Raw genomic sequence first — 24,136 nt, forward strand, 5'->3', positions numbered from 1 at the left:
CACCACGGGTGCTCTGGCATAGGTGGGTGTTGGCCTGGTAGGCGATGGAGAAAAAATCGCATTCGTGCTGATAACGTGTTATAAAATCATGAAAATAGAGAAAGAAATTCAAAGATAGAGAGAGAATGAGAGGAGATTTTCTTATTAATCTATATCACATATAACATCCATATACCCATATATATAGGGTTACAAAAGAGACTATGTTTTTGACGACTAGCACTATATATTTGACGGTTAGCTCACTATGCTAGTACTTTGCACTATGCATTTGACGGCTAGCTAAATGTGGTCATACAATTCAAGATAGTTTATAATACAAACTTAATTATTGAGCAAATTGAACATGTTAAAGCATGTAAATGCCAATGTTATTGAATTTGAAAATATTGATAAAAAATTACAAAAATTTTTATTGAAAAAGCTAAAGTCAGTATTGCAAGCATTAGATTTGAATGAGTTCTTATGTGCAGAATACACCATTGATGACATCACTAAATACAGTTTACAAATATTGGAACCAATACTATATTGGATAAGGCAAATGGAAATGAAACCAAATAAATATAAATTTAAAAGATAATTCCATTTGTCAAATTTTTTATTTAGCTGAGGTTTGAATAGTAAGAAAAGATAAAATAGTTTTAGATGAAAGTTAAATATTAAATAAAATATTATTTATTAATATTATTATTATTTTAAGATTTAAAAAAATTAAATTGTTTATTATATTTTGTGTGAGAATTTAAAAATATTATAATAATAAAATAAGATATGATAAAATACTTTAATTATCCAAACATATTTTCATTTTTATCGAAATCGACCAACTGACTCGTTATCAAAAACCAATTGAAATATTCTAACAAAACAAAAAAATTTGAAATATAGAATAATATTATATATAATCACTTTTAGATATTTCTTATTCACTTTATTAATGTGATTGATTATATTAAATTTTTTTAATACATAACTAATGATATTACTAGAATGGCTAAAAAAAGTAAAAATAATTGCATATAAAATTTGTTTGCTTAATTCGATACTCCGCACTGAACATTCTTCCTCTCATGCCTCAAGGCGGGAAAATGAACTGAGATCCTTAAACAATCATAAAAATAAAGAATTAAAGAAAACGGAAAAGAAGGGGGAAATTCAGAGGGAGGGAGGGAGAGAGGATCGCCAAGCTGAGTGAGAAATGGAGAGGATACAGGTGGCTGTCCGTGCTCGACCTCTCTCGGAAGAGGATGCCAAGACCAGCCCTTGGAGAATTTCCGCTAACTCCATTTTCATCTCAAACCACTCCTCCAAATTCGATTTCGGTATTCTCGCTCTTTCCTCCTCCCTCTATTTTTTTTCCTTTCATTTCTTCTTTCCTTTTGGAGTTACAATTTTTTTTTTGCGTTTTGAAATTTCTGGTTTATAGATCGCATTTTCGGGGAAGACTGCAAGACTATCGAGGTCTATCAAGCTCGCACTAAGGAAATAGTTGCTGCAGCAGTTTGTGGTTTCAATGGTTCGCATCCTCTCACTTGGCTGTGAAAATTTTTAAATAATTTATATGCACTTGACTTTTCTGCTCTCTCCTATTTTGCTGTAGGCACTGTGTTTGCTTATGGCCAAACAAACAGTGGAAAAACCTATACAATGCGAGGCTCCGCTACGGAGCCAGGGGTCATTCCTCTTTCTGTGCGTGATTTGTTCAAAACCATTCAACAGGTATCTAAGAACAAGACCCCTTTGAAGTATTCTAAATGGAATAAAAAATTAATTACATGTTCCAGAAATTATTTAATTAGATTCGTGATTGGCCTACACCATCGCGGTAATTTTTATTACATATTAAACAATTTTTTACGACATAGATTGTATGCTGCTTTAAATTGACACATTTGCATTTCATGATTAATTGGGGCTCATGTATTGGTACAATCCATATAGCTGACTGAGCAGTTGCCTGCTACCCAATTTTTTCCCTGTTTATAAAGTTGGTTGGATTTATATAAGTAAAGAGTAATGATAGGGACAAGCGTCAAATGAGCATTGTACATTTGGGACTTGTATATATCATTATTGAAGTAGATAAGTAAAAGTGCCCTCTTGGATACTCCTCACTTGCAAAACTTTGAAGATTGTGGGAACTCATGATAGTGATAACTTTTCTTCTTATTTTTAGAGTTTGTCATTCTGTTTTCATTTGCCTCCTTATTCGAGTGCCTATCTTGTATACACTCTGTATGTAGGTAGCGCCCCTTTGCCCATTTAATAAAGGTTACTTATAAAAGAACTTCTTATTATTTTGCACTTCAGGATGTGGACCGAGAGTTTCTTCTGCGAATGTCCTATATGGAGATCTATAATGAGGAAATAAATGATTTGTTGGCTCCTGAGCACCGAAAGCTGCAGATTCACGAAAGTCTTGAGGTACTATGCTATTTACCATAATGATATTTGATATTGCCAGTACTCACTGTTCATTCTGTTTCCCTTATACTTGCAGCGGGGGATATATGTTGCTGGTTTACGAGAAGAAATTGTTGCCTCTCCAGAGCAAGTACTTGATCTCATGGAGTTTGGAGAGTGTAATTTTTACTTTGTATACATCTTATGGTTTTACACTTTTCTCCGTTTAAGCAGTGCTCAAAAGCACTTTTCACTTCTTTGAATGCTTTTATGCGGCTTACATACCCATTCTTTTACTTTATGAAAAAACTGTAACCAGGGTTGAGATAATGTGGCTGCTCAGGTTCAATCATAGATTTTTAAATGCTCCCTGTTTCTGAGTTCTTTCTATCTTATATATTCACCTATCTGAACACTAATTGACTCAATCTTTAAATGTCTGTGATATTTCTCTCCCTTATCCCCTCATTTTGATGACTCCCTGCTGTTAAAATATACAGGTGACTGGCAGCTTATTTTATGTTTTTGCATTTAATTTCAGCCCATCGGCATATTGGAGAGACAAATATGAATCTGTACAGTAGTCGGTCCCACACTATCTTCCGCATGGTATACTTATTCAGCCTTCCAAAAATTTAGTTATATGGTTATACATGTTCATCCACCTTATCATTTTACTCAAATAGATAATAGAAAGTCGGAACAAAAGTGAAGATGAAGATATGGTCAGTTCTTGTGATGCCGTCCGTGTATCAGTTTTGGTATGTGATTACTGAAACTACTGTTCATTTTTAAAATAATTTTAGATTTCCTCCCTCGTTTCAATTTTTGTTTATATTTGAAATGACTATTCATTTTGGTTGCATTTGGCATGATGGATCTTTTGTTATGTTACTCATACTTCCCCTGGTTGTCTATTCTTTTTTCTAGAACTTAGTGGACCTTGCTGGTTCAGAAAGAGCAGCAAAAACTGGAGCAGAAGGTGTTCGGCTCAAAGAGGGATCCCACATTAATAAGAGTCTGATGACACTAGGGACTGTGATAAAAAAGTTGAGTGAAGGTGCCGAGAGTCAAGGGTAGGTTTTATGATTTGGTTAAGAGTGTTATCTCTTTCACTAAAAAAAGTGTTTTCTTTTCCTATGTGAAATTAATTACATAGAATATTTGTTGCAGAGGTCATGTTCCGTATCGAGATAGCAAACTTACACGCATTTTGCAACCTGCCTTGGGTGGAAATTCAAATACAGCTATAATTTGTAACATAACACTTGCACAGGTAGTTATTTGTGCAGTCATTTTGAGCTTCGCTGTATTTTTAGCAAGTAATTGACAAGTTCTTAAAAAGAACTCAAAAGGCACCTAAGTGCGCAAAAAGATTACGAGAGGAAAACTTAACTAGGAATACGACAAGAGAAGAAAATCATGAAGACTCAACTTAAAAAATCCTCTGAAAGCTGTCCAAAGGAACATAGTCTTGAAAAAAAAGTTTTAAGATCTTCCATCATGATCTTACCATCCCATTTTATGGTTCATTGATATCAGCTATAGTTTATTAGCCTTGCTACTCATTTTATGGAGAATGATTCCTTATGTATGATGTGGTGTCTTTGGATTGAAAGCAATGGTCGAAGCTTTGAAGATGGGGAATGTTCTCCATATGGGCTTAAAATTTTCTTCTTTCGTACATTATTTCTTTGGGCTTCAGCCAGTGTTTTTAATGGAGCTAGTTACATGATTTTCTTGTATCACTTTCTAGCTCCTAACTTATAATTAGGTGTTTAGTATTTGTATACTTCTTGTGTACTTGGGCTATGCCTATTTACTAGTTTCAATAAAATTTATGTTACTCATAAAAAAAGTAACAAGAATTGTGGCTGTGAATTAGCTGTAATAATTGCTTTAGTCAAACTACTCAAAGATACAATCTTGACACAGTTAGTTTGACATGATGAATGATTAGCATACCTTGGTATGGTGCTCGAATGAGGTCAGCAGACCTCATGGGGGGGGGGGGGGGGCTTTGCAAACACATCCAAAAAGGTTGGACAAACCTCCATCAATACACACGTGTGGCAGTTGGGGATGGTACCAGAATTAAATTCTAGGCTGATTTATGATGTGGAGATTGAGTCCTTAAGGAAGCTTATCCAACACTTTACAGCATCGCACGAAGACAAGAGGCTTCAGTACCTCAGGGATCTTTCTAGTGACTCTTCCTAATGGAATATCATGCTCCTTAGATCTGCCCAAGACTGGGAAATTGACACTTTTAGAGATTTCTTTAAATTGGTGTATAATTGTAGAGTGAATGGAGGAGCTGATATGATTTTGTGGTCACCATCCAAGAAGGGAAGATTTACTATACGGTCGTATTATAAGTCCCTTATGAAACATTCTGCAAGACCATTCCCACGGAAGGACATATGGAGGACCAAGACCCTTCTAAAAGCCTCTTTTTTTTATATGGACAACTTCATTAGGGAAGATTCTCACCTTAGATAATCTAGGAAAAGGCCAAATCATTGTGTTGGATTTGTGTTATATGTGTAAGGATAGTGGGGAGTCGGTGGATCATTTATTATTGCGTTTTGACGTGGCCATGAGTTTGTGGAATGATATATTTGCTAGAACGGGGCTCCATTGGGTAATGCCACGAAGGTTTGTGGATTTTTTGGCCAGCCGGCAAGGCACCTGAGGTATCACTCAAATTGCAACTATGTGGAAGATGATACCAGTATGTCTATGGTGGTGCATATAGATGGAGAGGAATGGTCGAAGTTTTGAGAATCGTGAACGGACAACAGACGAGATTAGAACTTTATTTTTTCATACCCTACTCTATTGGTCGATTGTAATAGACTTTAATAGCATCAATGTACATGATTTCCTTGTATCTTTTGACATTCATGCGTAGGTGTCGCTCTTGTATATGTCCCATGTACTTGACTTCGCCTATTTTAATAAAATTCTTATTTACTGATAAAAAAAATGGAGATATCGGAACATGAAAATAGACTGGACACTCTATGAACTACCTTTTTCGTTTATGGTTTATGTTCGTTCTCAAGTTCTATAACAACCATTAATTTGAACTAAATTTTGTACATGCCATTTTTTTTCGAAGTTTTATAAGGAGGAATTAATTTATGCCAAAAGTTAGATTTATCAACCATGAACCAGGGTTGATAAAAAAAGACTACTAACCAGGGGGATTGGGCTGATTTCACCATGATGTGTGTATGTTGGTCCTGATTCCTTAGCACTTTACATTTGGTGGCAGGTCCATGCAGATGAGACTAAAAGCAGTCTACAATTTGCAAGCAGGGCTTTACGCGTTACAAACTGTGCTCGTGTGAATGAGGTTTTACCCTAATTTGGCTTGCATGTTTGACACGATCTCTTTCACATTCTTTTTTGCATCGAGTTCAGATTTCCTAAGATGTTTTGTGTTACTAAATTTGTTTTCACCAGTTATTCACGTGTTATATGTTGCATTCTAGTTGCTTTGGTGTCAACCTAGTTTGTTATTTTGAGGCAGATTTTAACAGATGCTGCTTTGTTAAAGCGTCAAAAGAAAGAAATTGAGGAACTCCGAGCCAAACTCCAGGTTTGTCTATTTGTATGGAATTGTTTAGGAAATGTTTCTGGTAGTATTAGCTTGTTTCCAATTTGCATCACCATCATCAATTTTATTATTGCTTCTGATTTTATTTCAGGGTTCTCATTCAGAGCATTTAGAAGAGGAAATCCTCAATCTGCGGAATACACTGCTACAGGTTCGACAATGTTCAGTTTATGATTTATAATATTCAGAAGAACCCGTCTGTCTAAATTAAAAGCTGTGATACTGTCCTGGCAGACTGAATTGGAGAGAGAGCGCATAGCTTTGGAATTGGAGGAAGAAAAGAAAGCACAAGCTGAATGGGAGAAGAGGGTGCAAGAGCAAGCGAAGAAAATTGAAAACTTGAGCACAATGGTCTTGTATTCAACGAGGGATGAGAATCGTGATCGTAGTAAAAAGGTTGTACCATGTGTATATTTGTACATTAGATATATGCTGTTGGCATGTAAATAAATTCCTTGTAGAAATGAATTCAACTTTCTACTCTCAGCTTATTTAGATTGGTTGTTTACGGTTCATCTATCCATATGACAGAAATGAACTTCACGGGGTTTATATGCTTAGGATAACACATGCTTCAAGGAATTGAACTCACGAATACTGTTTGGTAAAAAGGGGTCTAATATCCTTTTTCCAGCACTAATTTGTTGCTTTCCTATGTTGACAATAATCTACGAATAAGCATCTCTAGCAACTTCGCAGCTGCAGTTTGTGCTATCTTTATACTATAAATATCACCCTATTGACTCCCTCCCTTCTTCAATCTCTCTTTGGTTCTTGATAAACTTCTGCTGTTTCTTTAGCAGGATAAAAGACGGGATACGTGGTGCCCAGGAAATCTTTCCCGAGAGGTTCTTGAAGAGGTGATATTTTCTGTATATTACAATTGTGTCTGCTTAGGTTACCTGATGTATCATTCATGATAAACTGCTTTTGTTTTGTGTTTATATATCCATCAGTAAATTTTTTTCTTCTTTTATCTTGTGAGTTCCTCGATTGGTTATAAGGTGATATTCTTAAGGTGGGTTGAGTGGATTGGAATCGAAGGATGGTGCTATTTTTTTTTTTTTTTTTTTTTTTTTTATAGTTTATAGTTTTCATTACTATTACTTTTTGCTGATGATCCACTTATGAGAGTGGGACTGTAGTTCTTTTTTCTTTTCTAGACAAGTTGGAATATGGTTCAGTGGTTGATAAGTTACTTCTTTCTAGTCTATCACTTGATTTCTAGGGCTGGCATGTTGTGAGTCTTGGTTTTAGCATCCCACTTTTGATTGTAATCACAAGTAAAGAAGGCAAAACTCAGACCTTAACTTCTACAAATTTAAGTTTGTGCATGACGAACTTGGGTGATGCCGAGAAGGGTGATCGGTCTCTTAGCTTCTTGGAGAGGTCTTTTGGGTAACTTTCATATCGCAACAATATGGAAGATGGTCCCAATATGCCAATGGTGGTGCCTTTGGAGGGAAAGGAATGACAAGCTTTGAAGATCGAGAGCAATCATTGGAAGAGCATAGGAAATTGTTTTTCAATACTTTACTTCATTGGTCGATTGTAATTGGTTTCAATGGAATGAGTTCTCATGAATTTCTTGTATTGCTGAACTAGCATGCTAAGGCGACGCTCTTGTATATGTCCTGTATGCTTGGGGTTTTGCCTATTCTGATGATCAGTAAATATTTGTTTACCAATAAAAAAAAAAGTTTGTGCGTGATGTTATTCCATGTTACATGGACTTGGGTACTTACTAGAAAAAGAAAAAGTTTCTTGGAGTTGGTATGGATGTCGGATGTGGGTTCTTATCCACTTTGATTAATTGCAACCTTTAGCATCTGCCAACTATACTTTTACCCATGTCATGTTTGGTTGACATTAGCATAACAACGTGAGGGGTTTGGGTACATAGATGTGAATTATCTTTCATAGCTCAGGTTGCATTTAAAAAAAAAGTATACAGATTACTTTGGAAATATTTTTTATTAACGTTTTCTTCACCACATCTGTGATACCCCATTCTAGTGATAATGGTAGGTGTATGAAATCCCACATTGTTTAGGAATGAGAAGTTCTTGCTCTCTATACTAATTCCGATGGAGCTTCAATTATACCATTGACTAGTCCTTTTGGAGTATAGGCCATGTGGCTTGGGCATTCCATTGAAGCGTTAAAAAAGGTATCAGAGCTCATCACAACAAAAAATATGGGACTTGAGCGGTACCACTTACGACAGACAGGCCCGTAGAGGATGTCGAAAGTTTAAGGGCAGGAGGTTGTGATAACCCATTCTAGTGATAAGGGTAGATGGTGTATGTGATGCCACATTGCTTGGGAAAGAGAAGTTCCTGTTCTTTATAATGGTTCTGATGGGCCTCTAATTGTATCATTGACTAGTTGTTTTGGAGTAAAGGTCATGTGACTTAGGTCTTCCATCGGAGCATCACAACATCTGTACTACATGAACTCTAGCTTTTAGAAAAATAAAACTATAGCTTTCAGGTTAGTTACTTCAGTACGTAAAAAAATGGAAGCTAATACTTTTCTATTGCACTTTAGGCATCTTATACTATCCAATCGAAGGCTTCTGGTGTAAAACCTAGGAGAGAATTGCGTAATATTGGACCGCTTCTGCCCTTTGAAGAATTGGAGAATGAATTTGAAGCTTCTTTGGATGATTCATGCAAACAAGATGATGAAGATAAAAGAAATGCATTAGAAGGTTGCTCTCTTCGTGGACCATGTGCTCTATTACATGTAACAAATAGGAGAAAAGCACCACTCAGAAAGAAAAGCTTACCCATGGTTTGTGACATACCTTTTCATCTCCGTTCTCTTGCACTTGATTGGAAACCTAATATATGCACTTTTGGCAGGAGGGCAATGAATTAATAGAAATGCAAGCAGAATATGAAGATTTGCTTTTGAAATTCGAAACTCAGGTGATCATTTATGTTTAATATCTTTTCCTATTATTTAATAATAGTCTAAGGTAACATATCATAACACCCCTTGTGCTTTAAGCCGCTCTTATCGATACTCAATATTAAATTTTATGAATTATGCCTCCTTTGATACCTTATTTTTGTAATCTAGCACTTCTATCTGATTTATAGGAGAATGTTTCTCCTAGTCCAATTGTGCCTTCTCTCTCTCTCTCTCTCTCTCTCTCTCTCTCTCTCTCCCCCCTTCATAGCTCTTGGAGATCCAACCCAATGACCACAGTCACCATTGTTGCTTGGATTTCCAACACCCAAGGGGCTCTAGAACCCTTGCCACATTGCTTGAAGTCAATCACATTGCTCTCAGACCATACATGATAGCCCGATTTTGTGTTGCAAGCCCTCGATTTTCTATTTATCATCATTGTTGTTGGAGTTGGACTCAATCTTGATGCGATAATTGTTCACAAATTTGATTTTGTTGTTGCTTTTAAGAAGGCAATGACTCATCCTAGGTTGGGTTGATGCACTTGATTTGCAAGAGCAAGGGGAAGAGTCCTTAGGATTTGGGTAGGATGAGTATGATAGGTTTTCCATTTACTGGGTCTGATGAAGTTGGGTAGGATTGAAGGGGATTTGGGTTTTATGTGGAAATTGAGGCTAGGGTTTGAGGGCATTGGAGTGTTGAAGCCATTTGGGGACAGTTTGGTTCTTGAGGAAAACAGCATGGTCTAAATTTTTTTCATGCCCTTTATTTTATATAAATTTCCTTTAAAATCGTAAATCCATTGGGATTATGCTGAATAGCTTTTATTCCAGTATTTTTAATGTTTTGAGCACCATTGATGTTGGTTTGTACGGTGTACATAGTGATTCTGTAGGATTTGCTGCTGGTCAGTTTGTGCAGTGGTATTAGGCAGCAGTGTTTGGCAACATTGGTCTTGGGGTTATTATTAGGTTGTTTGGTGACTTGAGATGATTGTGAACCGGTGGATTTGGACAGTGTTTAGCGGAATATCATTTTGATTCGCTTTGCTGCTTGTGTGGGATTCAAGGACCGATTATTGCTGGACGAGCAATTAAAGGATTTCCATGGAAGTAAAAGAAACTGGATTTGGGCAAGGGAAATTTGGGTTTGGGTGTGGGCATTTTTGGAAGTAAAAGATTGTTCTAGGGGTGGGCAGCGGGGCCCCGCACCCCGCTACCCCTCCCCCCGTTCGCCCCGCCCCCGCATGGCAGGGTGGGCTAAACCGCCCTGCATCTAGTCCCCCTAGCGGGGGCAGGGAGAGCCCAACCCCGCCCTGCTCCCACCTGTATATATATTATATATATAAAAACATAAATATTTATATATATACAAAAACATAAATATATGTTTATATATAAATATAAATATATATTTATATTTTACAAATTGTGTATATATAAATATATATATTACAATTTGTTAGACTTGTTTACAAAGTATGCATTAGCAAATTTAAAAACTATATAGTTTAAAACTACTACACTACAACTTACACAAAATATGCACTAGCAAATTTAAAAACTACATAATTTTTAAATTATAGTCATATTTACAAAATTTAAATTTACAATTTGGATCCAAAAATATATTTTTGATCACTTTTGGATTTAGAAATAATTTTTAAACATAGTGAAATGTAATTCATTTTTGAAGTAGAAATAAAGCGCGGCGGGGTACCCCGTCCCAGGGATGCGGCGGCGAGGGGCGGATGGAAAAACCCCACCCCCGCACCATGCAGGGCGGGGTGCGGGGAGGGGGCTACCCCGCACCGTATGGTGCGGGTAGCACCCCTAGATTGTTCTAAGTTAGACAAAAATGGGAAGGAAGTGTTTAATTAAAAAGGTCACCGTATGGTGCAGGTAGCACCCCTAGATTGTTCTAAGTTAGACAAAAGTGGGACGGAAGTGTTTGATTAAAAAGGTCGGATGCTACAAAGGGTATGATTGTAAAATTGAAGTGCGAGGTATATCATTAAAAGTGTCAAAAGCACTAGGGATATTGGACCGTCTTGTTAATTTACCATTTGTTAAAAGAAAAAGCTTAAACTAACGTCAAATGGAGAATTTTAATTATTTAACTAGCATTCAATTACATTTTACCCTATAATATTCTAAAAAGTAAAAAAACGAAACAGTAATTGCAACCCATACATACATACATACATAAAAGACTTTGGTGCTTTTTTTTTTTTCTTTTTCTCCGTCATGACATTAAGATCATATACATTTTTCTGGTATTTCTTTTGGGTGTAGAGAACTGTGAACGAGATTCAAATTGATTGCCTAATTAGGAAGCTTGGTGAGGCTGATTTGCTTTGGGGTGAGAATTCTAACAACTATTCCATGCATCATGTCAATCAATGTACCATTAATGGGGACAAAAATGTTAGTTTAAGGGAGTCGGAAGCTATTCTTGTGATCAAGCGGCTTCAAGAGCAGGTTTGTTTAATTTTTTTTTTCTGATATATTATATTCAAGTTGGATTTAATTTTAATTTTCCAAATTGCCTGTTTCACAGATTAAGATGTTGGAAATGGAGAAGTCTTCAAGCCAGCATAATCTTGATAGTATTGTTGAGCTGGCAACAGAGCAGCACATATGTGCCAGGGAGAAGTTTAAAGAGGTAGTCATTGTCTAAATCATGCATGTTCTTGGCGTGGGATATGAACCTGTGATATTTGTTTTAATTGTCTTTGACTGAAATCATCTGGGCCATTGGGAAACTGAATCCATTGCCTCGATAAGCTGTACTTGATAACAAAGAATTTTTACTCCATTATAAATTTTAAACAAGCATTTAGCCAGTATGAGTACGGTTTTTTTCCTTTTTTTTTTTTTTTGATAGGTAAAAGTAAATTTTATTCATAAAAAGGCATAGCCTGAGTATACTAGAGGTATACAAAGATCATGCCAGGTTACAACTAAGAACTATTGAGGGTTACAAGCAAAGTATGGAGATCATTGTATTACAAATAATGGCCGAAGCCCAGGAAAGCAAAGTACAGTAGGAGAAACGTTTCAGTTCAGCCATAGAGAGCTCCATATCTTCGAAACACCTCTTGTTTCTCTCCAACCACACACACCACATAATGCAGTGAGGTATCATTTTCCACATAGCAGCGATTTGAGCGTTTCCCCGTATACCTTTCCAACAGCACATAAGATCCCTAACACTTCTAGGCATGACCCATGCCACCCCTACCCTACTAAAAAAATCATGCCATAAGCACTGGGCCACTTCACAGTGTAATAAGAGATGATCAACAGATTCCCCATCACACTTACACATATAACACCAATCTGAAATAATGAACCCACGTTTTCTCAAATTATCCAAGGTAAGAATCCACCCAATAGATGCTGTCCAGACAAAGAATGCAATTTTGGAAGGTACCTTGCACTTCCAAATAGCTTTCCAAGGGTAGCTATGACCATGGTATAGGCCCAAGAGGGCCGAATAAATGGACCGCACCGAGAATTTTTTATTTCCACTTGGTTTCCACAACAGCCTATCCCTCATCTCATTTCCAAAAGATATATAGCATATAGAGAGTCAAAAAAACCAGAACATGTCCAGCTCCCAATCTTGAGCCGCTCTTGAAAAATTCACATTCCAATGAACAAAACCATTAGAGTGTATCAATAAATCAGCCACAGCAGCCTCTTTGTCCCATGCGATTTGGTAAAGAATAGGAAACGCCTGCTTAAGAGCCATGTCCCCGCACCAAACATCATGCCCAATGAAACATTGTTTCCGCTGCCAATTATAAATCTGAAAAAATGAGAAAATCTGTCCCAACCAGCTCTTATGTTTTTCCACAAGCCCACTCCATGTGCTCCCCTGACTTCGTTAGAGCACCAACCCCCCCGAAGACTCCCATACTTAGACTCTATCACTTCTCTCCACAAGCCCTCTCCTTCACTATGATACCTCCATAACCATTTCCCCAATAATGCTTTGTTGAATACCCTTACATTACGCACTCCCAAACCTCCCCATTGAATTGGAGAACAAACTTTATCCCAACCCACAAGGTGGATTTTAGCTTCGTCCCCCATACCTCCCCAAAGAAAGTTGCGAAAGGTTTTTTCGATGCGAGAAGCAACACTTGCGGGTATCGGAAATAAGGAAAGAAAATACGTGGGGAGGTTAGATAGTGTACTCTTAATAAGAGTCCATTTACCACCCTTGGATAGGTATAACTGTTTCCAACCAGCCAATCTTCTTTCAATTTTTCTACCACTCCATCCCAAATAGACTTAGTCTTTAACGCTGCCCTCAATGGAAGGCCAAGGTATTGCAAAGGCAATGAAGAAATCTGACAGCCCAAAATAGATGCCAAGCCTTGAATATTGTTCACACTATCCACAGGGACCATTCAGACTTTGAAAGGTTTACCTTCAGACCTGAAACCGCTTCAAAACAAAGCAAAACAGCTCTCAAATACTGCATATGAACACTGTCAGGCTCACAAAACAGCAGTGTATCATCAGCAAATAAAAGGTGAGATATAGAAAGCCCTCCCACTGAGAAACCAGCAATAAAACCTCCACTAACAGCTGCACTCAACATGTGACTCAAAGCATCCATAACAAAAACAAACAATAGAGGGGATAGGGGATCCCCTTGTCTTAATCCCCTGGAGCTGGTAAAGAATCCCTCCGGTGTTCCATTCACCAAAACCGAATAGCGGACCGTAGTTATACAATGTCGAATCCAAGATAATCATCTCTCCCCAAGACCACATCTCGCAAGTAAGTAGTACAAAAAAATCCCTATTTACATGGTCATAGGCCTTCTCCATGTCCAGCTTACACAAGAGACCTGGTTTACCCTCCTTGAGTCTACAATCCAAACATTCATTGGCAATTAACACTGAATCCAGAATTTGTCTCCCCTTTACAAACGCGTTTTGGGGTTTTGTTATAATATTATTCAAAACCTTGCTCATGCAATTGGCCAACACCTTTGCAATAATCTTGTATATACCATTAATGAGGCTAATCGGTCTAAAGTCTTTCATCTCCATTGCCCCAACTTTCTTAGGGATTAAAGCAATGAAGGATGCATTAAGAATTTTTTCAAATTTACCAAAAATGTATAGCTCCTGAAAAACCTTCATAACATCCTCCCCCAGCACATCCCAACATTCATAATGTTTTTTTCCTTTTGCATCGCTGTCTATTATGTTAGCCATTTTTGGAGTTAAATCTGGATAACTAATCTCTTGCGGTTGTGTGTGCCTATGCCCTACGGCGCACTCCAAATTTATTTTGGAAGATCCATGAGAATCTGATCCTTTTGACTTGATTTTTTCAAGCTTTTGATTTTTCTGACCTATGCCACATAAGATTTTTAATTGGTAGATACTGTTTAATTTGCTTAGCTCTATGAGGAGCTTCAGTTTGAACGGGAGGAGGCCAGGATGGCCCGTGAGCAACTGAATTCCAATATATCTGAGAGCACTGGCGTATGTATCTTCTGCTTCTCAGTGCGCATTTTCAGATTTTTGGGAAAATTTCATAACTGCAATTTGTATTAGTCATATACACATCGTCTCTTGCCCATGGTTATGCAACTGATCTTTAGGACCTTCATTTAGGATGGGAATTCCGATTTTTCTGCCAAGCTTTCACTGGAAATCCAAGAATTATTGTTGGAAGTTCAAAACTTGAAAGAAGTTGATAAGAGTGTCTTGTCTCTTGTGGAGGAGGACTCTAAAAGTTTTTCTGCCCTATTTGATGCGTTCCTTGTGAGTTCTCTTGAACCTCTTGTGATGACTATTTCCATGTTCAACTAATATGGCATCATCGCTATTTTCAATTGTTTTATTACTGTCATCCGATAAAAAAAATTGTTTCATTACTGTTACATGCAATTTTCTTGCAGGATTTCAGGAATCAGATCAACCAGAGTTCTGTGCAACAAAATGCAATAATCAGCAGCCACGAGAAGTTAACTTGTCACATGAGAACGAGAGTTTCTGAACTTGAGGATGAGAAGGTGCGGTCATTTTTATGTTTTGGGATGTGAGATTGTGATACTTCTGACATTATCCTGAAGATTTTTGCTATGGTAATATTTGTGTTTCAGCTACTTTTGTACAATCAAACTGTTGATATCCAGAAACAGCTGCAAAATCAAGAACTAGATGCTCAAAATGCTGAATTATCCTTAAAAGTAAGCTTTTATTGGCTTCTTATGGATTATTTCAATGTGCATTCTCCTGAAAGTGACTTCTCTTGCAGGAACTTTTGGAACAGCAGGATTTGGAAAAGGAGCACTTTCTTTTTCAAATTCAAGCTCTTGAAAAAGAACTATCAAGTTTATCATCTAGTTCCTTGGCCAAAGATAAGGAAAATTTGAGAAAAGATCTTGAGAAAACAAAAGCAAAGCTGAAAGAGACTGAGTTCAAGCTTAAAAATGCCGTCCAGGAGAAAACCAAACTAGAAGTCTCATACTCTGTCTTGATTTCTTTATCTAGCAATCAAACTTCTAATTTAGAAAATCATCTTTCACTGACTTGGATGCACAATTGTAGGGTGAGAAAGCATCTGCTGAACGAGAGATAAAACGATTGCTTGGTCAGAACTCTCTTCTTGAGCGTGATATTAGCAAACGTGACTCGTTTGCAGGTAGAAGGCGTGATTCAGTTATTGATCCTAAAAGGGCCAAGGGTTCGAGTGTTTTTTTTGAACAAACAATGCAGGTGATGAAAGTGGGACTTACTGTCCGTTTCTTAAATTATCTTGCATTGAACATGTAAAATATAGGTGCATTGAACTTTGAGTGTTAATGTAGAAGAATGATTATCTAACATACTTGTGTTTTAGTTCTTTCAAGAATGCATGGGTTTTTCATGTGTTTCAACTTCTGATCTGTCTTGAGTAACCCTACTAGGCACTACTTTGTTGGGCGATAGACTCTTATATGACTTTAGGTAACTTGGTAGCCACTAAGATGGATCTACCGACATTCTGAAAACTTTCCATATTTTCAAAAGTCTCCATGATTTCTTTGTATTGGTTTCTAATTCCAACTCCGTGTTTTTCCTGTATACAACCTGTGGGTACTTGGGATATGCCTATTGTTATTCTCAATAAAGTCCATATTTACTTATATTATTATATATATAAAAAATAGAAGAATTGGTGATGAACAATCTACAGCTCTCCAATGGCTATCTTCAATAGGAAGTGGGGTTTGCACTCGCGGTTTTGGATTGGAAGGTGCGTTGCTTTACCTCCTTCTATACTTGGTTGTGTGCTTTTGGCTGAGACAAGGTGGTGGAGACAAGTGTTGGAGCATAACCAAGCATGGGGAGTTTAAGGTTAAGGGATTCTATAATGCATCACTCTCCCACGGCAACATTTCCTTTACATGGAAGACTATTTGGAGGAGTAAGGCTCATTCAAAAGTGGGTTTTTCTTGTAGGAAGATTGCATTGGGAAGATTCTTACCCTGGATAATTGGAGGAGTCGCGTTATTGTGGTAGAATGGTCCTTTGAAAGTGAGATATCGATACTTTCAGGACCAAGTAGTATTTTCCCAGTAAGTTGGTCCCAGCCGGGCAGCCATAGGGAGATCCATAAGATTTTGCTAACAACTCAAATTAGAGAACCCCATAGCATGCTGATAACTTGCTGTGCCTGATCTTTCTCCAAGCCACTAACTTTGAATTCTCCCACAATCCACCAAGGCAAGTTCCACTAGCTAATTAATCAGCCAACTTGTCCCACAGAAACCTTCTATCATAGCATAATTATGACCATGGACACCTGCAAAGGTCCATAGACCGAGCTCTCAAATTTTTGATTGAATGAGTCTCCATAAATTCTCCTACATAGCTTTCATTCTTTTCCATCACCCTTCTACCCCCCACATGAGTAAAATCCCCTCAGAAACTCCTTGTAAATCTAAACAACGCTCAATATATTGACATCCCCACAAGCTACAAACATCATTGCTGGTCATATACTCTAACTTTGTCTCCTAAAGACAAATAATATCAACCTTCCACTTTTTAAGCAACTTCTGCACCAAGGCGTATTTCATCCATATTCAACCCCTTACTATTCCACAAGAGTAATTTTAAGTCCATTTCTGATAGTAGGCTAATTATTTTCTCTTTCTTTTCTGGTTTTCAGGAAGGAAACAAAAAACTAGAAGTTCTTGCATTTGAATATGAGACAGCTATTGCTTCATTGGAAGAAGAGTTGGCCACTGCATACAGGGAAAAAGAAGAGGCTATATTGAGAAATGAGTGTATGGCTTCAGAATTAGAAGCCCTGTCCGAGCAGTTTAAAATATCAAACAAGGATCTGAATGTGTCGAAGGAAGAGGTTTCAGCTCTTGTAAGCTTCTGCATATCTCCTTACGTCTCCCTTGTTTTTATGATTTTTTTTTTTAAACGTCAATTGTGAAATTGTTAAAATTCTTCCCCCCACCCTCTCTCTCTCTCTCTCTCTCTCTCTCTCTCTCTCTATATATATATAAAATAAAATAAAATAAAATAAAATTTGGCATCTGATTCTTCTCTCTCCAGAGACAATATGTGGAAGATTATAAATCCAACCAGCAGAAGATGGAAAGCTCTATTAGAAAGTTGGTAGAAGAAAAGGAAGAGCTGGCAATGGTATTTTAAGTTTGGGTTAAGAGTTTACCTTGTATATGCTAGTAATATTTTTTATTTTGTTGGTGTGAAGTTGGTCAGTAGAGTGTATCTTGATGTTTGTAGCAACTATCTGATTCCCTTTTGGAAATGGAGGAGGAAAGGGCAATATGGTCCACTAAAGAGAGAGTTTCCGTCAAAGCCATAGAAGAGCAAGGAAAGCTATATGATGTGGAGATTATGAAGTTATCAAGAGGAATGACAGAGGTACGATCCCTACCTGTTAACTGATCTTTAAGAGTTTACATGAATTTCTGGGAAAGATTTACATTGTTTTTGGTGTTGGTTATTATTTATTGTTGTTAAGTCATGAGTTCATGGTTCTATAGAAGCCTTAAAAATTTTCTGGAGCGCATTGTCTCCACCACAAGTTTTCCTCTGCAACTTTCATCTGGTTTTTTATGCATCAGGTTAAACATCATCCCTTCAAAACATTAGCCATCTTGTTTTTTCTCAGCGTACACCTATACTTTTCGAGTGGTCAGTAGAGGTGTAATTGTCAATGGACAGCTTTGCTATCCATATTCCTTTACATATTTCTTTGATAATGTGATTCTTCTTCTTGCAATAAGAGCAGTATTTCTTAGGACAATTGGCAGCAATATGCCCATATTCCTTACAGCCGAAACACTGTAAGTTTTTAGAATTCATAGGTGGTCCTCGTCCTTGGGCAGCATAAGCCACAGTTGCTGTCCCTGAACTGCCATGATATTGCTCCAGAATAACTTGAGTACTAAGATGTTGTTCTTCATGAAGTAACTCACCAAAACAAATATCAAGAGAGGGAACAGGAGATCTGTTCAGTAGAGAGGAGCGAAAAGATTCATATTCTGGGCGTAGTTTCATAAGAAACTAATCATGCCGGCTAGTCTCGTGAAGATTCTAAATAGTCGAAAGAGTGGCAATAGGAACATCTTGTAACCAAATCAGTATATTCATGCCAAAGAGTTAGAAATGCCGAGTAGTAGTCTTGGATCGAAAGACTACCATGTTGAAACATGACAATCACATGTTCTAATGGAAAGCGACGAGCATCATGATCTTGATGATAAACCTTCTTAAAGTAAGTTCACATGGATTGAGCGGAGCGATTGGGCCGCAAGTTGGTGATAATATGGGGCTCCGCTGAACCAAGAAGCCAAGACATGATTTGTGCATCAAGCACAACCCATGAAGGAAAAGACCCAAAATCCTGAGATTTGTCAAAAGTGGATGGTTGTGCGACATCTGTGCCATCAATATGATCCCAAAGGTCTTTTCTTTTGAGGAAAAGTTCAAATTGAAATACCCAGGTAGAGTAAATTGTGCCCATAAACTTAACACACACAGGTGCGGGGTGCGGAATCCATAACAAATAAATAGAATCCGAGACAAAAGAATGGACCGAAATATTACTGTTCACGCGAGAGGGACAAACTTCACCAAACAAGAAGAAGCCCACAGTTCTGATATGTGGTCGACAACCAAAGATGGACAGACTGCCACCTACGCTCAGAAACCGTCAAAAAGAACACCAAGGCCTCAAACAGAGGCTGCTGAAAAACACCAAGACTTGGAAAAGGACGTGTCGTAGAACTGAGAAGGGCCGAAAATGGTTAGACCTGAGCCAGAAGATGCTGACAAACACCAACCCAGAAATAGAAGGTGACGACAACACCAACCTAGAAACAAAAGGCCCAGAACAAAGAACCTTGCACATCGGGTTATCAAACAATAGCACAGAACACGTCGAAGACACGAGAAATACCGAAAATGAGAAAAAAAAATTCGAGCGCGAGAAGAACCTTAGTAGTCAGCTCTTGATACCATGTCAAAGTGTATGAATTGGCCGAATTTTTTGGCCTTGAGATTTCTGTTTATTATATAAACTGTACAAAGAATTCTATACATGGAAAGAAATAAGTATATGCTTATTCTATCCCTATACAATCTGTCAAATATTATGCTAATTGTACAGACGAGTAAATCAAGGAATAAGGTGGCTGAAATAAGGAAAGAAATATGGAAAGGAATATGGCAAATGACAGTAATATCCCTAGTTTAGGTGAGGTTTGGATAGTGAAATGAGATGAGATGGTTTTAGTTGAAAGTTGAATAAAATATTGTTAAAATATTATTTTTTAATATTATTATTGTTTTTGGATTTGAAAAAATTGAATTGTTTATTATATTTTGTGTGGAAATTTGAGAAAGTTGTTATGATGAGATGAGATGAGTTGAAACTATCTTTGTATCCAAACCTAGCCATATGAGTAGGTGGTGCATGAGATTCTACATTTTTTGAGGAGAAGTTCTTGCCCCATATAATGATTCCAAGGGGCTCCAATTGTAACATTGACTAGTTCTTGAGTATGGGCCCAAATGTGGCTCAGGCTTTTCTTGGGTTGTCGCAAGAGGTAACCAACATAATCCTTTACTCAAATACATTCTCTAATGAGACATGCACAAGTATTTGGTGGGAGAATTTAAAATTGTCTTATTGCCATGAAATTGGTGGCCTCTCAATTTTTCTGGGAACCCAAGGCAATGAGGATATTTTGTTCCATGTTTGCCTCTTATCCTTTTCAAGGCATCCACAAAATTGGACTGCTACACATGTTTGGAAATGATTTCTTTCAAGTGTATCTCTCATTTTTGCATCCTTGGAATACATGTGAACAATTAGATAATCTAAAACAATGCTTCTTTGTACAAGTAGTACAATGACATGTTCATAGGGGAAAAAGAAATCTAAAAACACAAATGTCCAAGCATAATATTAAGCATTCTTATTGTTTGTTGAACTTGACTCATTGTACATAATCTTAGTATAGACATGCTTTAAATTGCTTCTTTTATTTTATTTTTTTATATTATTTCTGAAATCTGAATGCATTTTTCCTTTCTTCCCTCTTGGTATATTATGAAAGGTATCTTCACCATGCCTTTAGATAAATCCTAAGTGATTGTAACTATTCCTTTTAATTTCTCACAGAATATGATTTACATACATGTTAGAATTGCAAAATTGTGATTCGCTCTTGTTCACACACAATGTTTGGATTGCATAAATTGTTGTGTTCTCATTCGCTCATTCGCATGGATGTATCTGCTAATATTTGATTATGTATACTTTAATATATAAGGCGAGGAATGAACTGGAATCCTGTCAAGAAGAATGTAGGGTTCTCAGGGAAAGATTAACTTCTTCTGAGAAGAATGCAGTACGGGAGAAGCAATGCAGGTTAGTTTTCTGTTCCCCCCCCCCCCCCCCCCCCCCCCAAAAAAAAAAAAAAAAAAAAATCCTCAAGCCATCTTCTTGTTCTTGCTAATTATGTGTTTTTAGTTAAATCCATTCCTGACTACTGGTTGTACTGTAGTTTCCTTTAGAATAAAAATAATTTGGCTATCTGAGGAATATAATAATGATATATATGGAATACGAGACAAGTAGTGAGGAGTAACCCTCCCCCCTGCACCTTTACTCAATCAAAATCTTTCCCATCTGGCTCAAACCTGCGTGCAGAGTAGGACAAATGACATGTAGATGGTGGCCCAATTTTTTTATTTCTTATTTTAAATATCTGTAGAACCTTCTTAGCTCCACACATGGAAATTAATCTACATTACGTTGAGAAAACCTTTATGCAATGCTCAAGGTTCTTTAATTCTTTAAACTACCAAATTAAGAATAAGAATGCTGAAGTATTTTTCTCTTCAGATTGAGGTCACTTTAAGCCAGAACTGAATTGTTTGCAATATATAATATTTCTTATTTAACCCTCTACCAAAGTTATCACATTGCGACTAATGGACTGGGTTTGGGAAGCCTTCGTAAAATTTAGTTGCTCCCATCTCTTGAATGATTTAAATGGGTCCTTGCTTCCTTTGTTGTTCACACATTAACGTCCCAATATTTGTTATAAGGTTTGAAAATAGGAAGGTTCATGTGTTGAGAACCATCCCTTTTAAACCAGATGCTGGGTAAAGTATCATACCCTCCCTACCCCTAGCACAGTGAAGCAGGCTAATGGTACATACGTTTACCAATAATATCTGTAGTCCTTTTTCTGCAATCTCCCTTAACACATTGTTGAGGAGTTTAGGAAACTCTTCTAAAGACAGACAATAGGTCCTTAAAAGTTTTCGTTCTTTCATGTGTATGTTGCAGCACTTTGCCATAATTGTTTCTTGTGCTGCTCTACTTCTGGTCAATTTTTTCTTTTGACGTCAGTTCTGTAATTGTCTCAATAAACCAAACCATTATGTTTCTGTTTGAAATTGTTGCAGCATGGAGAAGTCTTTGGAGATGGATGAGTTGAAATTTGGAAAAAAAGTGGATAATGTTGAGAGTGAACAATCTCAAGAAGTCAGTTCTTTTGCTACAGCTTCTGGTTCATCTTTGTGGTTGTAGCACTGCTTAACTATAACTAGCTGGTATTCATAGCTAACTTTGCGTTTTTTCCTCCAGATGTTGAAGTCAAATTCAGATATGCTCTCTTTAGATCATAATGCTTACGGGGATTTGCAAATGCTTAAGAGGGAGCTTAGCTTTCTCTACAAAGAACGAGTAGATTTGTTGATCCAAATTAGAGAGTTAGATACAAGATCGGAACTTTCTAATGACCTCCAGGTTTCATCCAAAAACATTATTTGCTGAAGAAAATTATTTTTAAAAGAATAGAAAACATCCCATGCAACTTGAGAAAATGCGAATATACATATTTTTTTGAATGATGCAAGTGCTTTCCTTGGCAGAATCTTAGAGACCAACTTCTTCTTATGACGAAGGAAAGGGATAAACTGATGTCTGAGATTGAGGAGCAGCGCAGAGAGGTCATTGAAATGGAATTTCGCAAGAAGCATTGCAATGACACGGTAGGTTCAAAAATTTTCTTCTTATTTATTGTCCAAAATGTCTGAGAATGCTTGTATGATGCGTGCATTGCCAGTTATCTGAGGCAAAAGCCCAAGTGGAGGAACTGAATAGGAGAATTTCCAGCATGGAAGTTAAGATGCACAATGTAAGTTTCTTCCTGCTTGAAATTATTGGGCTGCTAGCATTTTATCAGAATCATAAATAAAGCCATATACTACTGCATTGGTACCAACAAAGTAGGGTTCCGGGGAGGCTGGCCTAGATAAGATTTTATCATTACCATTTTTGCGTGCACTGGCCGCTTTAGAAAATTGAGCTTGTACACCTACACTTACGACCTTAGACAGACATACTGTTGCACTGAACATTGGCCCGTTGCTTTTTATTAGAACTAAAGATGGAATTCTTAAAATATGGTGTAATTAAACTTTATCCCCTTGTGGTCTGTGATGCACTACCTGCATGTGGTAAGATTAAACTGAAAAAACATACGAGGTGCAATATGACCTCATAGTCAGATGACACATTGATGACTACTTCCATGCCATCCCACACTTTACCCTCAACAGCCTTATGTTTGCTTGAGATTATTTAGTGAAATTTTCATGTGTAAACCATGAATGTGAAGCTGTACCAAATCCTCTTTTTCTCTTTTTTATAAAGGGATTTCTGTTTGGACCAGCTAGGTGTGTTTCATGGACATTATGAATGTGACACGTGGTTGCCTCTCTGATAGCGGTACTGACCGCATGATTTTCTACATCTTGCCATGATGGGATGCAGGGAGTACCTTAGACGTGCAAATAGATATAGTTATTTGGGATTTATTCAGTCCATTAGTTTTATCTTATTTTCCATTTAGTTTTTTCTGCACCTTCAGACAAACTGTCCTTGAAAGAGAAACATGAACATGCACTTTCTTATAAAGGATTTACTTAACAGGATGAAGTTGACAATGGCAAGGAGAAGGCAAAGCTTAGAATGAGACTCAGGGGGACACAAGCAAAGTTAGATGCCTTCCGTAGTAGATACAGGGAAGCAATGGACGAGTCGGATCTCATGAACAAGAGATATGAGGAAGCAGCTGGAAAACTTAAGGACCGGTTGGCTTCAAAAGGAATCGAGGTCCTCAACCTCAAGAAGCAGCTTGCTACTGCCATGGGGCAAGGAATGGAAATTAGATGAACTCCACGATTCCAAAATTATTTATGCAAGAACGGTAGGGGAGATCAAGAGCCAGGAAGTATCTATTGTTCATTTGTTAACGTATTTTTTTGGTTGTAAAATAGATAAATTGCCTTGGAAAAGAATGCAATATGTATTGTCTTAATTATTAGGGCTATATATCATTACATGGAAGACATAAACTAAACCATTGTGCTTTACACTGTAGAAGGCACCAACCTTCAATCCTTGATAGCCTTTGGCTTTATGTATGTAATTTCTTATCTAGTTTATTGGTACAGAAAAAGGCACCGGTGTTCACTTAGCAACAAAGCAGAAAAGTGCAAGATATCCACGATAAGTTTTTTGTTGCCTAATAAGCTTAACGAGTATTATAATCTTCAATGGATTGGCTATCCGCTTAATAGATATTATTTTCATCTGAGGATCC

General features: G+C 37.2%; 1 protein-coding gene across 8 annotated transcripts; it reads left to right on the forward strand.

The window, feature by feature from the left end:
* Positions 1-1,066: 1,066 nt before the first annotated feature.
* Positions 1,067-23,992, forward strand: LOC122277524 (kinesin-like protein KIN-7O). Of its 8 annotated transcripts, none has more exons than XM_043087529.1 (33): positions 1,068-1,325; positions 1,430-1,519; positions 1,604-1,722; positions 2,314-2,427; positions 2,504-2,585; positions 2,948-3,015; positions 3,093-3,167; positions 3,337-3,482; positions 3,580-3,682; positions 5,687-5,767; positions 5,945-6,013; positions 6,123-6,182; positions 6,266-6,427; positions 6,832-6,891; positions 8,582-8,827; positions 8,899-8,964; positions 11,245-11,430; positions 11,510-11,614; positions 14,379-14,462; positions 14,595-14,744; positions 14,882-14,995; positions 15,086-15,172; positions 15,241-15,444; positions 15,534-15,701; positions 17,140-17,346; positions 17,538-17,627; positions 17,730-17,870; positions 20,789-20,886; positions 21,933-22,011; positions 22,114-22,275; positions 22,401-22,520; positions 22,595-22,666; positions 23,464-23,992. In XM_043087529.1, exons 1-33 carry the CDS (start codon positions 1,202-1,204, stop codon positions 23,704-23,706), a joined length of 3,975 nt encoding a protein of 1,324 aa, XP_042943463.1. In that variant the 5' UTR covers positions 1,068-1,201; the 3' UTR covers positions 23,707-23,992. The 8 variants fall into 8 exon arrangements, with proteins under 8 accessions (XP_042943465.1, XP_042943463.1, XP_042943464.1 ...); XM_043087530.1 differs by having other exon boundaries at positions 1,069-1,325; positions 6,835-6,891; XM_043087531.1 differs by lacking the exon at positions 22,595-22,666 and having other exon boundaries at positions 1,067-1,325.
* Positions 23,993-24,136: the final 144 nt, after the last annotated feature.

Source organism: Carya illinoinensis, chromosome 9 (assembly GCF_018687715.1).
Source record: "Carya illinoinensis cultivar Pawnee chromosome 9, C.illinoinensisPawnee_v1, whole genome shotgun sequence".
Taxonomy (NCBI): Eukaryota; Viridiplantae; Streptophyta; class Magnoliopsida; order Fagales; family Juglandaceae; genus Carya; species Carya illinoinensis.